The sequence below is a fragment of the Lissotriton helveticus genome, chromosome 12 (assembly GCF_964261635.1).
Source record: "Lissotriton helveticus chromosome 12, aLisHel1.1, whole genome shotgun sequence".
Lineage (NCBI taxonomy): Eukaryota > Metazoa > Chordata > Amphibia > Caudata > Salamandridae > Lissotriton > Lissotriton helveticus.
In genome coordinates, this window is record NC_136073.1 from 11,449,460 (window position 1) to 11,465,347 (window position 15,888).

The 15,888-nt window shown below is 50.7% G+C and overlaps 1 protein-coding gene across 1 annotated transcript in view; it reads left to right on the forward strand.

Annotated features, from left to right (window-relative positions):
- POLRMT (RNA polymerase mitochondrial) overlaps positions 1-15,888 on the forward strand; it is a 133,629-nt gene that overhangs the window by 53,862 nt on the left and 63,879 nt on the right. The window contains exons 9-10 of the mRNA XM_078671130.1: positions 5,233-5,460; positions 7,689-8,468. Of these exons, the coding sequence (XP_078527256.1) occupies positions 5,233-5,460; positions 7,689-8,468 (1,008 nt within the window). The remainder of the gene's footprint in view (positions 1-5,232; positions 5,461-7,688; positions 8,469-15,888) is intronic.

Here is a 15,888-nt window from a genome sequence, read left to right on the forward strand (position 1 = left end):
GAAACAAGCTTCCGGGGACCGGTTTCTGGCATTACAGCCGTCTTCGGCCCGGCTTGCTTGAATCCTGATGGTGCAATGAGCAAGGGACTCACATCTGAGTATACCCTTCCACGCTTAGGGTGGACAAAAATATTTACAACAAGGGGTGGTGAGGGACAGAGTCTCTGAATTAAGCAGAGTACTCTCACCCAGTCAAGAGATCAGGGCTGCAGTACAGGCCTGAGTACGGCCTCTCATGCCTTGCTTCAGCACAGGCCTGAGTGCGTCATCTCATGCCTTGCAGCAGCACAGGCCTGAGTGCGTCGTCTCATGCCTTGCTGCAGCACAGACCCGAGTGCATCATCTCATGATGTGCTGCAGCACAGGCCTGTGTGCGTCATCTCATGCTTTGCTGCATCACAGGCCTGAGTGCGTCATCTCATGCCTTGCAGCAGCACAGGCCTGAGTGCATCATCTCATGATGTGCTGCAGCACAGGCCTGAGTGCGTCATCTCATGATGTGCTGCAGCACAGGCCTGAGTGCGTCATCTCATGCCTTGCAGCAGCACAGGCCTGAGTGCGTCATCTCATGATGTGCTGCAGCACAGGCCTGAGTGCGTCATCTCATGATGTGCTGCAGCACAGGCCTGAGTGCGTCATCTCCCAGCCTTGCTGCAGTACAGGCCTGAGTACGGCCTCTCATGCCTTGCTTCAGCACAGACCTGAGTGCCTCATCTCATGATGTGCTGCAGCACAGGCCTGAGTGCGTCATCTCATGCTTTGCTGCATCACAGGCCTGAGTGCGTCATCTCATGCTTTGCTGCATCACAGGCCTGAGTGCATCATCTTATGCTTTGTGGAGAGGTGTGGCTCACTGGTTAGAGGCGGCAGACCCGGAAGCAGAGAACGGCCCGGGACCAGGGTTCAATTCCCAATGCGGCAGAGTTGTGGACCAGGGTCAGCGGACTCGACAATTCTCGCCTCGGTGCCTACTCTAACCAGGGATCACACTCAGCAACTCTGGGCATTAAGCTTGCCTCATCTCTACAACGGCCCCCCACAGACGCCGGGGATGCCTGGTTTCACCTTGGAGATACCCAGAAGGGATCATCTCACAGGGACAGCCAGGACGGGTTCCCCAGCGGTCTTCAGCGCCGGGACGCTCACGGGCAGCTGTGCGCTTTACAAGTCCAACACATTTACATTTACACACTTTGCTGCAGCACAGGCCTAAGTGCTTCATCTCATGCTTTGCTGCAGCACAGGCATGCATGTGTCATCTCATGCCTTGCTGCAGCACAGGCCTGAGCGCTTTACCTCATGCCTTGCTGCAGCACAAGTCGAGTGGCTCATCTCATGCCTTGCTCTAATGCAGACCGCAGCGCCTCATCTCATGCCTTGCTCTAATGCAGACCGCAGCGCCTCATCTTATGCCTTGCTCTAATGCAGACCGCAGTGCCTCATCTTATGCCTTGCTCTGATGCAGACCGCAGCGCCTCATCTTATGCCTTGCTCTAATGCAGACCGCAGCGCCTCATCTTATTCCTTGCTCTGATGCAGAGCGCAGCGCCTCATCTTATGCCTTGCTCTAATGCAGACCGCAGTGCCTCATCTTATGCCTTGCTCTAATGCAGACCGCAGTGCCTCATCTCATGCCTTGCTCTAATGCAGACCGCAGTGCCTCATCTTATGCCTTGCTCTAATGCAGACCGCAGCGCCTCATCTTATGCCTTGCTCTGATGCAGACCGCAGCGCCTCATCTCATGCCTTGCTCTGATGCAGACCGCAGCGCCTCATCTTATGCCTTGCTCTAATGCAGACCGCAGTGCCTCATCTCATGCCTTGCTCTAATGCAGACCGCAGCGCCTCATCTTATGCCTTGCTCTAATGCAGACCGCAGCGCCTCATCTTATGCCTTGCTCTAATGCAGACCGCAGCGCCTCATCTTATGCCTTGCTCTAATGCAGACCGCAGCGCCTCATCTCATGCCTTGCTCTGATGCAGACCGCAGTGCCTCATCTCATGCCTTGCTCTAATGCAGACCGCAGTGCCTCATCTCATGCCTTGCTCTGATGCAGACCGCAGTGCCTCATCTCATGCCTTGCTCTAATGCAGACCGCAGTGCCTCATCTCATGCCTTGCTCTGATGCAGACCGCAGTGCCTCATCTCATGCCTTGCTCTAATGCAGACCGCAACGCCTCATCTCATGCCTTGCTCTGATGCAGACCGCAGCGCCTCATCTTATGCCTTGCTCTGATGCAGACCGCAGCGCCTCATCTTATGCCTTGCTCTAATGCAGACCGCAGTGCCTCATCTCATGCCTTGCTCTGATGCAGACCGCAGTGCCTCATCTCATGCCTTGCTCTAATGCAGACCGCAACGCCTCATCTCATGCCTTGCTCTGATGCAGACCGCAGTGCCTCATCTCATGCCTTGCTCTGATGCAGACCGCAGCGCCTCATCTTATGCCTTGCCCTGATGCAGACCGCAGCGCCTCATCTCATATCTTGCTCTAATGCAGACCGCAGCGCCTCATCTCATATCTTGCTTTGATGCAGACCGCAGCACCTCATCTTATGCCTTGCTCTGATGCAGACCGCAGCGCCTCATCTCATATCTTGCTCTAATGCAGACCGCAACGCCTCATCTCATGCCTTGCTTTGATGCAGACCGCAGCGCCTCATCTCATGCCTTGCTCTAATGCAGACCGCAGCGCCTCATCTCATGCCTTGCTCTGATGCAGACCGCAGTGCCTCATCTCATGCCTTGCTCTAATGCAGACCGCAGTGCCTCATCTCATGCCTTGCTCTAATGCAGACCGCAACGCCTCATCTCATGCCTTGCTCTGATGCAGACCGCAGCGCCTCATCTTATGCCTTGCTCTGATGCAGACCGCAGCGCCTCATCTTATGCCTTGCTCTAATGCAGACCGCAGTGCCTCATCTCATGCCTTGCTCTGATGCAGACCGCAGTGCCTCATCTCATGCCTTGCTCTAATGCAGACCGCAATGCCTCATCTCATGCCTTGCTCTGATGCAGACCGCAGTGCCTCATCTCATGCCTTGCTCTGATGCAGACCGCAGCGCCTCATCTTATGCCTTGCCCTGATGCAGACCGCAGCGCCTCATCTCATATCTTGCTCTAATGCAGACCGCAGCGCCTCATCTCATGCCTTGCTCTAATGCAGACCGCAACGCCTCAACTCATGCCTTGCTCTGATGCAGACCGCAGCGCCTCATCTTATGCCTTGCTCTAATGCAGACCGCAGTGCCTCATCTCATGCCTTGCTCTGATGCAGACCGCAGTGCCTCATCTCATGCCTTGCTCTAATGCAGACCGCAGCGCCTCATCTTATGCCTTGCCCTGATGCAGACCGCAGCGCCTCATCTCATATCTTGCTCTAATGCAGACCGCAGCGCCTCATCTCATATCTTGCTTTGATGCAGACCGCAGCACCTCATCTTATGCCTTGCTCTGATGCAGACCGCAGCGCCTCATCTCATATCTTGCTCTAATGCAGACCGCAACGCCTCATCTCATGCCTTGCTCTGATGCAGACCGCAGCGCCTCATCTTATGCCTTGCTCTAATGCAGACCGCAGCGCCTCATCTCATGCCTTGCTCTGATGCAGACCGCAGTGCCTCATCTCATGCCTTGCTCTAATGCAGACCGCAACGCCTCATCTCATGCCTTGCTCTGATGCAGACCGCAGCGCCTCATCTCATGCCTTGCTCTGATGCAGACCGCAGCACCTCATCTTATGACTTGCCCTGATGCAGACCGCAGCGCCTCATCTCATATCTTGCTCTAATGCAGACCGCAGCGCCTCATCTCATGCCTTGCTCTGATGCAGACCGCAGCGCCTCATCTTATGCCTTGCTCTGATGCACACCGCAGCGCCTCATCTCATATCTTGCTCTGATGCAGACCGCAGTGCCTCGTCTTATCCCTTGCTCTAATGCAGACCGCAGCACCTCATCTTATGCCTTGCTCTGATGCAGACCGCAGCGCCTCATCTTATGCCTTGCTCTAATGCAGACCGCAGCGCCTCATCTCATGCCTTGCTCTAATGCAGACCGCAGCGCCTCATCGTATGCCTTGCTCTGATGCAGACCGCAGCGCCTCATCTTATGCCTTGCTCTAATGCAGACCGCAGCGCCTCATCTTATGCCTTGCTCTAATGCAGACCGCAACGCCTCATCTCATGCCTTGCTCTGATGCAGACCGCAGCGCCTCATCTCATGCCCTGCTCTAATGCAGACCGCAGTGCCTCATCTCATGCCTTGCTCTGATGCAGACCGCAGCGCCTCATCTTATGCCTTGCTCTGATGCAGACCGCAGACCCTCATCTCATGCCCTGCTCTAATGCAGACCGCAGTGCCTCATCTTATGCCTTGCTCCGATGCAGACCGCAGCGCCTCATCTCATGCCTTGCTCCGATGCAGACCGCAGCGCCTCATCTTATGCCTTGCTCTGATGCAGACCGCAGCGCCTCATCTCATGCCTTGCTCTAATGCAGACCGCAGTGCCTCATCTCATGCCTTGCTCTGATGCAGACCGCAGCGCCTCATCTCATGCCTTGCTCCGATGCAGACCGCAGCGCCTCATCTTATGCCTTGCTCTGATGCAGACCGCAGCGCCTCATCTCATGCCTTGCTCTGATGCAGACCGCAGTGCCTCATCTCATTCCTTTCTCTAATGCAGACCGCAGTGCCTCATCTCATGCCTTGCTCTAATGCAGACCGCAGCGCCTCATCTCATGCCTTGCTCTAATGCAGACCGCAGTGCCTCAGCTCATGCCTTGCTCTGATGCAGACCGCAGCGCCTCATCTCATGCTTTGCTTTAATGCAGACCGCAGCGCCTCATCTCATGCAGACCGCAGCGCCTCATCTCATGCCTTGCTCTGATGCAGACCGCAGCGCCTCATCTCATGCCTTGCTCTAATGCAGACCGCAGCGCCTCATCTTATGCCTTGCTCTGATGCAGACCGCAGCGCCTCATCTCCTGCCTTGCTCTGATGCAGACCGCAGCGCCTCATCTCATGCCTTGCTCTAATGCAGACCGCAGTGCCTCATCTCATGCCTTGCTCTAATGCAGACCGCAGCGCCTCATCTTATGCCTTGCTCTGATGCAGACCGCAGCGCCTCATCTTATGCCTTGCTCTCATGCAGACCGCAGCGCCTCATCTCATGCCTTGCTCTGATGCAGACCGCAGTGCCTCATCATGTTTCTCTGCACTTGTCCCTCATAGGTCAACAATTATCTGCCACGTGAATACTGGCAGAAGCTTGAGTCGGAGATGGCTTCGGGCCCTTCTTTGGTTCTTGATGACTGTCCGTGGCCACACATCTTGCTGGTGCAGCTCGGCGCACACTTGGTTGATCTCATGGTGGGCGCCATTAAGGTGATGAATACAGCCCCAGATCCGAAACCAATTCCTGTGCTGTATCACATGTACACCTTTCGGAGCCATCGGCAGGTGAGCTGTTTGGGTTCCTCCTCGCTCATACTGAGCCAGATGATACCTCGTTTTGTACCAAGCGATAGCTGGGAGTCTGTCTTTGGCTGTCACAGAAACAAACCTAGCGCTAGAGTTAGGAAGTCACAAAGGACATATGTCTATCTCTTCTTATGTGAAGTGACCAGTGGCCAAGATGTTTTATTCAATTTTTTGCTTTCTTACGCTGACACTGCACAGCAGACATTGAATAGTGAGAAGCTACGGATGACCCCTATGCTCATTGTATTATAAACCTTCGCTGACACTGAGAGGCGAGAAGCTGGAGAGCACGTCTTCTGCATCCTTAGCACATACATGACTTTCAGGCACTGGCCTGCTAGAAACAGAGCACCCCTCCTGCACCCTTTGCACAAACATGACTTCCAGGCACTGGCCAGCCAGAAACAGAGCACCCCTCCTGCACCCTTTGCACATACATGACTTCCAGGCACTGATGAGCCAGAAACAGGAGAGCACCTCTGCTAAATCCATAGCACATACATGACTTCCAGGCACTGACCAGCCAGAAACAGGAGAGCACCTCTGCTAAATCCATAGCACATACATGACTTCCAGGCACTGACCAGCCAGAAACAGGAGAGCACCTCTGCTAAATCCATAGCACATACATGACTTCCGGGCACTGACCAGCCAGAAACAGAGCACCCCTCCTGCACCCTTTGCACAAACATGACTTCCAGGCACTGACCAGCCAGAAACAGGAGAGCACCTCTGCTAAATCCATAGCACATACATGACTTCCAGGCACTGACCAGCCAGAAACAGGAGAGCACCTCTACTAAATCCATAGCACATACATGACTTCCAGGCACTGACCAGCCAGAAACAGAGCACCCCTCCTGCACCCTTTGCACAAACATGACTTCCAGGCACTGACCAGCCAGAAACAGGAGAGCACCTCTGCTAAATCCATAGCACATACATGACTTCCAGGCACTGACCAGCCAGAAACAGAGCACCCCTCCTGCACCCTTTGCACAAACATGACTTCCAGGCACTGACCAGCCAGAAACAGAGCACCCTCCTGCACCCTTTGCACCCCTCCTGCACCCTTTGCACAAACATGACTTCCAGGCACTGACCAGCCAGAAACAGAGCACCCTCCTGCACCCTTTGCACCCCTCCTGCACCCTTTGCACATACAAGACAGGAGAGCAGCTCTGCTGCACATACGTGACTTCCCTCCCAGGACAGCACTGGAGAGTGCTTCTCCCGCTTATCTTGTTGCATACATGACTCTCCGCCCAGCAGTGACTGGTGAGGAGCTGGAGGGTGCCTTTCTGTAGCCCTTATACATATGCGTCTTACTCAGCACAGGCAAAAGTTGTCAGATTTTTCACTCCTGTGACCTCTCAAAAGTTTTTGAGGGTACACAACCCCACCACAGTGCACCATTTTTTAGATGCATGCTTTCTACTGACGTGGTTCGAAATGTAAGATCCTGAAGGGTTTCCACTCAGTGAAGTAGAACATGTGTTGACCTGGGAGGTCAGCTTCACTGCTGCAAGCTTCATCTGCCTTTGGTCTGTAGATCCCTCTAGGTTGGAGACTGCTGCTCGCTCCATTCTTCTGTTGTGCTTAGAACCAGCTTTGTCTTGTGTTGTCCTTGACACTCGCGGCGTGTGTTCTCATGCGCCTGCCACATGCGGTTTCTAAAAATCACAAACCATAAATACAGAACTGCACACACATTATATCATTTCCGCATCCCCTTTCCTTTTCATTTACCTCATGGTTGCCTCCTAACTATCCCTAGCGTGTCCTGTCTGATGCCTGACGTCACTTCTCCCTTTCCCCAGTAGCTCTGTTCCTGTCTATGTCCCGCCCATCACTTTGTCTATTTGATTCTTACCCGGCAGTTCTTCTACAGTTTCTGTTCCTGCCAGACCTTATCTTTTTCCTGCGACCCAGTGGTCTCCGTCTCCCTAGCGCTTTCCCCTCCCTTAGTTTGTTTTCCAACGCACTCACATATGCGCCTCTGCTGATCTCCTAGCAGCTGTCTCTCTTCTCCTCCAGCTCTTGTCCTGTGCCTCTGGCCAGCTCTTCTTTTGTCTCTCCTTACGTTATGTAACTTTTTCTCTTCCTGTTGCTTCACCATTTAGTTGCAATGAAATCTACTGAAGTCTGAGGAATGTCTTTGTACCAGAGTTTTCTGAGCCCCATGTTCATTTCCTCCCATTTTCCAGATTGGCTTCATCAAACCTCACCCGATCCTCACCCAGCTGCGGTCTGACGCGGCAGAGACCACCCTCACCTTTGATTCTTACATCATGCCCATGCTGTGCCCTCCCATTCCCTGGACATCGCCCCGCTTTGGCACCTATATCCTCACCCCCACCAAGCTGATGCGCTGTGTGGAAGGGGCCATCCAGCACCAACTCCGGCTGGAACGGAGCCCGGTGGCAGACCTGCACCCGGTGCTCGACTCCCTCAACCAGCTGGGCAATTGTCCTTGGAAAATCAACCAGCCCGTTTTGGACATCATCATCACAATTTTCAACGAGAAGGGCAACGAGAAGCTGGACATACCGCCGCCCCTCTCAGAGGCCCCTAAATATTGTCCCCTGGAAGACGCCATCCCCGTTGACAAACTGGCCATGAAGCGGGAAATGGCGATGTGCCGTAAGAAGACGGCCGAGATGTACAGCCTGCGCATGGACGCACTCTACAAGCTGTCCATTGCGAAGCACATGAGGGACGAGATTTTTTGGTTTCCTCACAACATGGACTTCAGAGGGCGAACTTACCCTTGCCCGCCTTACTTCAACCACCTGGGCAGTGACGTCACAAGGGCCATCCTCCTTTTTGCCGAGGGCAAGGCTCTGGGCCCGCACGGGTTAGACTGGTTAAAAACCCACCTCATCAACCTGACCGGGCTGAAGAAGAAGAATTCTCTGCGGGAAAGGCTGGCATATGCCAACGAGATCATGGACGACATACTGGACTCCGCCGACTGCCCGCTGACGGTATGTAGTAAGACTGCTTGAGCTGAGAACTCTGGTTCCATTGAAATTGTGCTACAGCTATAGCAACAAAGTTGTTGTGGTCTTTTAAAACATTACAATGAAAATTATGGGCTTGCACTACTAATATTCTTCTTCTATTTTGCCTGTATGTTATTGGATGTTTTGCAAAGACCAGTTTGCCACAAGTTTTAGCAAGATATGTTCAGTGAGAGTATTGTTTCTGATATGTTAGTGTAAACTGGAACCATGTGATATTCAAACACATCCACTCCATGTCAGCTGCTGAACTGAATTACCTGGGATGTAAAAAGAAGTAAACACATTCAATAAATAAAATTATTGGGACATATTCAATCAGAAATTGATGTGCTTAAGTAAAGGTTAACATGCCATTGAGGAATTCTAAAAAGTAGCTACTTTCTTTTAGAAATCTGGCTTTATCTCTTCTGCAGCCCAACAAAATGGTCATTGTTGGAATAAATAGGAATTTTGCAATATTTTGAGATACTGGGGGATTCCTAAAAGAAAATGTTTAATTTGAACTATAAATAGAAAACACATTTGTGTATGTATTTCTAAAGTTAACAAATAATTCTACTTTTTAAATGCCATATGTCAGTTTTTAAAAGTGTTAGGATAACATTGTCATTTAAGAAAAAAAAGAAACATTGGCGTTTGTCTCACAGTGATTCTAAATGAACTACACATAAATGTAATCAGTTGCATGGTTTGGTGAGTTATAAACCGAGATTAAAGAGACTACATATCCAAATCTGATATTTAAATGTATTCGACTTTTGTATTTAGCAAGCCAATGATTGAAAACATGAGGACTGAAAACAACATTAGTGCTGAAATGCATATTTTTGTGTTCAGACCAGCTTTCTATTACAGTGAAAGAAGATTCTAACGATCACTTTTTATGCGATTATAACTTTTAAAGTAAACTTAAGCCCGTATCTCATAGGGACTTCTAGCTTCAGATTCCTTATCTTAGAATTTCCTAAGGTGTCCGTCGGGATCCAGAAGATTTTTTGAGCACATTACCCCTACCCGCCCGTTGATGGCGTTGATCAGCTCCGTGTCTGTCCTGGAAGTGACGTCGCGGTACCTAAATAGGCACCACCCAGGTGCGCTGATGTCAGTTCTTTACTTTCTGCAACAGCCAGCACTAATCCGGAGAAGCGCTACCCCTCTGTTGCTTTTTGACAGGCCTTTTTCCATGTTTTTGTCTGCTTCTTGATGCTTACCTCTTGTGTCGAGGATGTCCTCGCACGAATTGTGTTTTCAGTCCTGGGTGCATGTCACATGTGCTGTCAGCGACTGACCTACACGACGTTTGTCTTTGATCTTTGGAGCGCTAACACAACACCAAGGCGTGTCCAATCGCCGAGCCGTTGCTCTGAAGGCTTTGAGGGAGCAGTCCCTAAAGCTGCTAGCGGCCCTGCATGCGACTCTGCAGCGGTCAAGATCCAGGTTGATGGGAAGTTCCTGGAATCGTTTCCGGAACCCGAAGCTCTATTCCTCCCGTTCAAAGTCATTGTGACATTCTGGTTGGAGGAATAAGAAGAGGAGCAAGAAGCCAAAACTCTCTTCGACTTCTCCCGCCTGTCGGCCAACGAGATGAGGGAGCCTCAGCGTTCCTAGGCCTGGAACCTCTGCCGACTTCGCGCCTCCCTGGATTTCCGAAGGCCATAGCGTCTCCTGCCCAACTGAAACAGTTGTATGAGGCCATGCGCCTAATTTTTGGGCAGTCCGACCCCGTCAACATGCCTTTGGGCCCGGGGGGCCGGATGGTGCCCCATATGGTTCTTCAGCTCTGGCCCATACTCTGGTGGGGCCCCAAGGATCGATTCCTGAATTTGGACCCAGGCCGGTCGAGCCATCTCATACTTCCCTGGGGCAGATGCCGATGCTCTTGTCGCCGCCTGCACCCCCTGGTGCCACCGTCCCCATTGTTATCCCTAAATCTGACACAGAGCCAGAGGGACGTTGCCTGATGCCGACAGGAGCTCTGCCTCCTTGATCAGAGCATGAGGCTTATTTAAATCAGCTAGGACTCGGGGAAGACTGGGAGGGGTCACTGGACCCTTTAGAATGGCAGCCATATGAGAAGCAGTGTGTGGACTGGTGTGAGGACCTGGGTGATGCTAACAGCCTGAATACCTCTCCAGATGCTTGTTTGCTTTCTCCCCCTACCGTGGCTATGGAGGAGGGAGCTTTTTACGCAATTCTGGTGCATAGGACAGCTGAGGTCCTTGACCTGCAGCATCCCGCCAGGGCAGTCAAGACTAATCTCTTGACAGAGATGCTGCAACCAGAAATCTGTGCGTGAGAAACCTTCCTCTCATTCAATGACGCCCTCACTGACGTCCTGTTGGGTAGCTGGTCCGAACCCTACACTGGGGCTCATTTGAATAGGGCGTTTGTCCGCTGCCATCGCCCCCTGCCTGGGGAGCCAAACTTCATCACACAAAACCCTACCCCTGAGAACTTGGTGTTCCAAACCTCCCCAAGGCGCTTTCCCTACCCATCCCCCAGATAGGGAACTCGAGAGGCTGGACTCATTTGGAAGAAGATGTTTTTTTCCGCCAGCCTGGCATTGCAGTCATTGAACCCTGCATGCCTTATTGTCTGTTATTCCCACACTTTGTGGAATATGGTTGTGCAAGTGCTCACACAGATCCCTGAGGAGGCCTCTTCTTTACTCTCCCAAATGACAGTAGAGATGTGGAAAAATTCACTATTCGATGCGAATTTGACATGACCGACTAGCTAGGCAGAGCGGTTTCGGCGACATTTGGATTTTGCAGATTGTCCAAAGGTGCTACTCCCTCCCCTTCGAGACCACCCCTCTCCCCATTCCACCATCTCACAATTGGCTGATGGAGGATCATCTGTCCTGTCTCCGCAAAGAGGTCACGGATTTCTTGGCCAAGGAAGCCGTGGAGAGGGTTCCGGTCCCAGAAGTCCGCTGTGGTGGTTGTTCCTGATTCTTTCTGGTTCCCAAAAAGGACAAGGACCGTTGTCCTATCCTCGATCTTCAAACTCTCAACCTCGATCTCAAAAAGGAGAAATTCAAAATGCTCACGTTGGCTCAGGTCTTGTCTGCCCTGGAACTAAGAGACTGGATGGTTGTGTTGGACTTGCAGGATAGATATTTTCACATTCACGTCTTGACTGCCCATCGGCATTATCCACATTATCTGCAGTTTATGGTACGCCACAAGTATTTTCAGTTTGCTGTGCTTCCTTTCGGCCTTTCCAGTGCAGCTCGGATGTTCACCAAAGTAATGGCAATGGTTTCAGCTCCTCTGCGGAGATCTAGGTTGTCAGTCTTACCTTATCTCGACAACTGGCTGTTGACAACGAGCACATCCCAGGCTGTTGTCTCCCACCTCCAGACTACGGTGAACTTCCTGCACTCGCTGGGTTCACTATCAACGTATTGAAGTCACACCTGACTCCCTCTCAGACGCTCCCTTGCATTGGAGCTGTTCTGGCGACAGTGCAGTTTTGTGCTTATCCTCCTGAGCAGTGAGTCCAGGACATTTATTCGAAGATACTGATATTTCATCTTCTATCCTGGGTTTTGATGAGAATGACTCAGAGACTGCTGGACCTCATGGCCTCCTGCATCCTGCTTGTGACACAGGCCACTTGCAAATGTGGGCTCTGCAGTGGGACCTGAAGTTCCAGTGGGCGCAGCATCAGGGGAATCTCTCCAGCACGGTCCAGATCTCGGAGGGGACTGCGAACGACCTACAGTGATGGCAAACGAACCCAGATTGGTGCAGAGGCAGACTTTTCTCCCTTCCCCACTCACATTTCACCGTAGTGACAGATACGTCACTCCTGGGATGGGGCAGCCATCTGGGAGAGGTGGAAATCAAAGGCCTTTGGTCTCTGGCGGAATCCCAGCTCCACATCAACCTGCAGGAGATACGAGCAATGCGACTGGCATTGAAAGCCTTTCTACCCTCCATCAAGGGAAGGCTGGTTCAGGTGTGCATGGACCACACTACCACCATGTGGTACTACAACAATCAGGGCAGGGTTGGGTCCCGGACCCTTCATCTCTAGGCCCTGCAACCCTGGACGTGGCTGGAATGTCAGAGCGTTTCTCTGGTGGTTCAACATCTGGCCGGTTCTCTGGACGCCTGGGTGGACAAACTCAGCCGATAGTGCCTAGTGGATCACAAATGACATCTCCACACGGAGGTGGCGCAGGTCTCTTTCTGCTGTGGGGAGAACCTTGGTTAGATTTTGCCTCTGCCAGTAGATTTGCATGCTGGAGTTTCCAAGGTCACTCTGGAGAGCCTAGTACACAATCATCACATTACCCGTATAAAAAAATTAAAGAAAAACAATTTTGAAGGACCACTTCTCTTTTTATCATGGCATTACATTTATGCATCTTAGATCTACATATGCATAGGTGCTCCGGGTGGGATAGTGCTCAAAGCATGTGCTCGTTGTGAGGGAAAACGTGGAAAGGGGAGTGTTTATACAATATTTACAGTGTCTTTTAAAAGAAGACCTGTCTGATAGCCTATGCGGCCAACAAGTATTTTGAAATACAATCAAATAATGGATACAATAACACAATTACTGTTATTAAAGTTGTGCAGCATAATCAGTACAGGCATTTAAATTGCAGTTGACGTTTCAACCCCATTAATAAAGGTGCATTAAGTCCTTAAACCAGGATCTTCTTCACTACAGAGGGAGACCCCTTATATCCAACCGTCTTTTAAAAGATACTGTAAATATTGTATAAACACTCCCCTTTCCAAGTTTTCCCAAACCCTCACAACGAGCACTTCCTTTGAGCACTATCCCACCGGAGCACCTATGCATATGTATATCTAAGAAGCATAAATATGATGCTATGATAAAGAGCGGTGAACCTTCAAAATTGTTCTAATTTAATTTTTTTATATAGGTGATGTGATTGTGTACTAGGCTCTCCACAGTGACCGCCTGTTTTTAACTGACATTGACCCAGGTCCTGTGGCCGTTTTGGGGTCTTCCCTATTGAAGCGTAACGGAGTTTCCAAGGTGACACTCGCTCGGAGATGCTTTGCATCTCGAGCGGAGCTCAGGCTTCCTGTACGTCTTTCCGTCCATACCACCCCAGCTCAGAGTTCTCAAGAACGATCGAGCCCAAGTCATCCTCGTGGCTCTAGACTGGGCACGGGGAGTCTGGTATTCCGAGCTTCTGAGCATGGCCATTGATCCTTTGATCAAGCGGCCCCTTCGGGAGGATCTTCTGTCGCAGCAGCAGGGGAGAGCTCTCCACCCAAACCTGTCCACTCAGCCTTCTTGCGTGGAGATTGAGTGGCGACAGTTGACAGCTTTCAACCTTCCTCCCGAAGTCTGAAACGTTTTCTTGGCAGCCCGGTGCCCCTCTACCAAGACGGTGTACGCCTGCCGTTGGAAGAAAGTTGTGGATGGTGTGCAGAGACATCTGTTGATCCCCTTCTGAGGTTCTACTTTTCATTCTTTCGCTTACCCATCAGGGCTCTTTAGGGCTGTCTATCTGCCATTTCTGCCTTCATCTGGTTGCCTGATCAACCCTCTTTGTTAAAGTCCCCTAATGTACATATTCATTATGCCTCAGGGGGACCCTAATTTGTTTTTGACTTTTTTGATGTGCGCTCCTTTCGAGCCTCTACGCAGTTGTCCCCTCAGACTTCACACCTTAAAAACAGCCTTCCTTGTGGTGATTACATCTGCCCACAAAATGAATGAGTTGCAGGCCTTTTCACTTAAGCCGGCTTACCTCTCAATGTATCCTGATAAACTGGTGCTTCGCACACGGGCCTCCTTTCTGCCAAAAGTGGTCATGTTGGCAAATCCACCACTGCTTTAGCACGCAGAGTACCGGTTCAGGACATCTGCCAGACAGCAACGTGGGATTGCTTGCACACGTTTACCAAGCATTACTGCCTGGACAGTCCGGTCCGCAAGGACGGGCATTTTGCCCGTTTGGTTTTGCAGGACTTCGTAGTTTTCATTTGTCCACAGACCCACCACCGTGGATGTTATTGTTGGGGTATCTATTCAAAGGTAAGGAATCTGCGACTAGAAGACCCTCAGATGAACAAGTGACTTACCTTTGGTAAAGTCTTATGTGGTAGAGACAATATATAGCCGTTGATTCCTTACTGACTCGCCCATCCTCTCCACACTGCACGCAAGATTTCAGGGCCCTAGTTTGGACACACCAGTGTCCGTGCACTTCATGTCTCCGTGCTTCTGGCGTGGAGATTCAGGAAAAGTAACGACGGCAAGGTGCCGAAGTGGCACCTATGTAGGTGATGCAGACATCACTTCCGCTGAGCGGACGTCACTTCCACTGCATGAAGCCAATCAACACCACCTACTGGTGGCTAGGAGTACTGCTCATGAAAAATGTTCCGGATCCAGTCTGACACCTGGGGAAATTCAAGGTAAGGAATCGGTGGCTAAATATTGTCTCTACCAGATAAGGCGTTACAGAAGGTAAGTAACTTGTTCTTCTGTTTTATGAGAAATGTTAGTGATAGTCATACTTACAGACATTCCCCAATTAAAGCAGGGGTCGAGGATGCCAAACTCCATCCTGTTTAGTATTGCTACACCCCGTCTGGTATTGCTACCCCCTGTCTAGTATCGCTACGCCATTAGAAATCTTCTTATCAACTTTTTGCAGGTTCTTCTCTAGAAATAAAATAAAAAATAGGCTTTGCATTTCAAATATAAGAGCAATGCTCTCCGGGCTGGAGAAGGCTTTTGTTTTTATACCAACCGCACAGGAGTACGTTTCCATGCAGGCTCAGGAAGCAAGAAGTGGAGGAAGAGAACTGCCACAGAGGACTGTGAATCAACGAGAGACAGTTCAAGAAGACTAACCTTAGAAGTCTGCTCAGGTCTCATGTGTGTAGGTCAGTAGAGCGGTATTCTGGTGGCACTCCATGCATGTTGAGAAAGAAAAGCAGCACAATATACTGAGTGTTTATTAAGATTGGAGACTCAAGAGCAAGAAGCTTTAGAATAAGAGATTACTTCGGAACAAACAGGTAGTGCCTTAGCAATGCAATGTAGAAAGCAGTTGTTTTGCCCCTGCATCTGTTTAGATATCTGTTGACGATATTGGTGAATCAAGAATCACTGAAGACTAGAAAGGGAAATCTTGCACATACAATCCATAAGACCTTTTCTTTTAGAATAGCCTGAGAAGGGTTTAAAAAGTGGAGGACGGACTACACGCAAGTCGAGCTGAATCGCCAACAGGTTAGGGAGTGTCTCCCAATGCTCTCTGGCATTTCGTCTCTTTCTTTGGTACTGCTGTTTTAAAATAGAAGTGTCTTTGGGGAATGATAAATTTTCCTTCTTTCCCCATCTCTTTGAGGCATGCCCCTTTGCAGTTTAGATG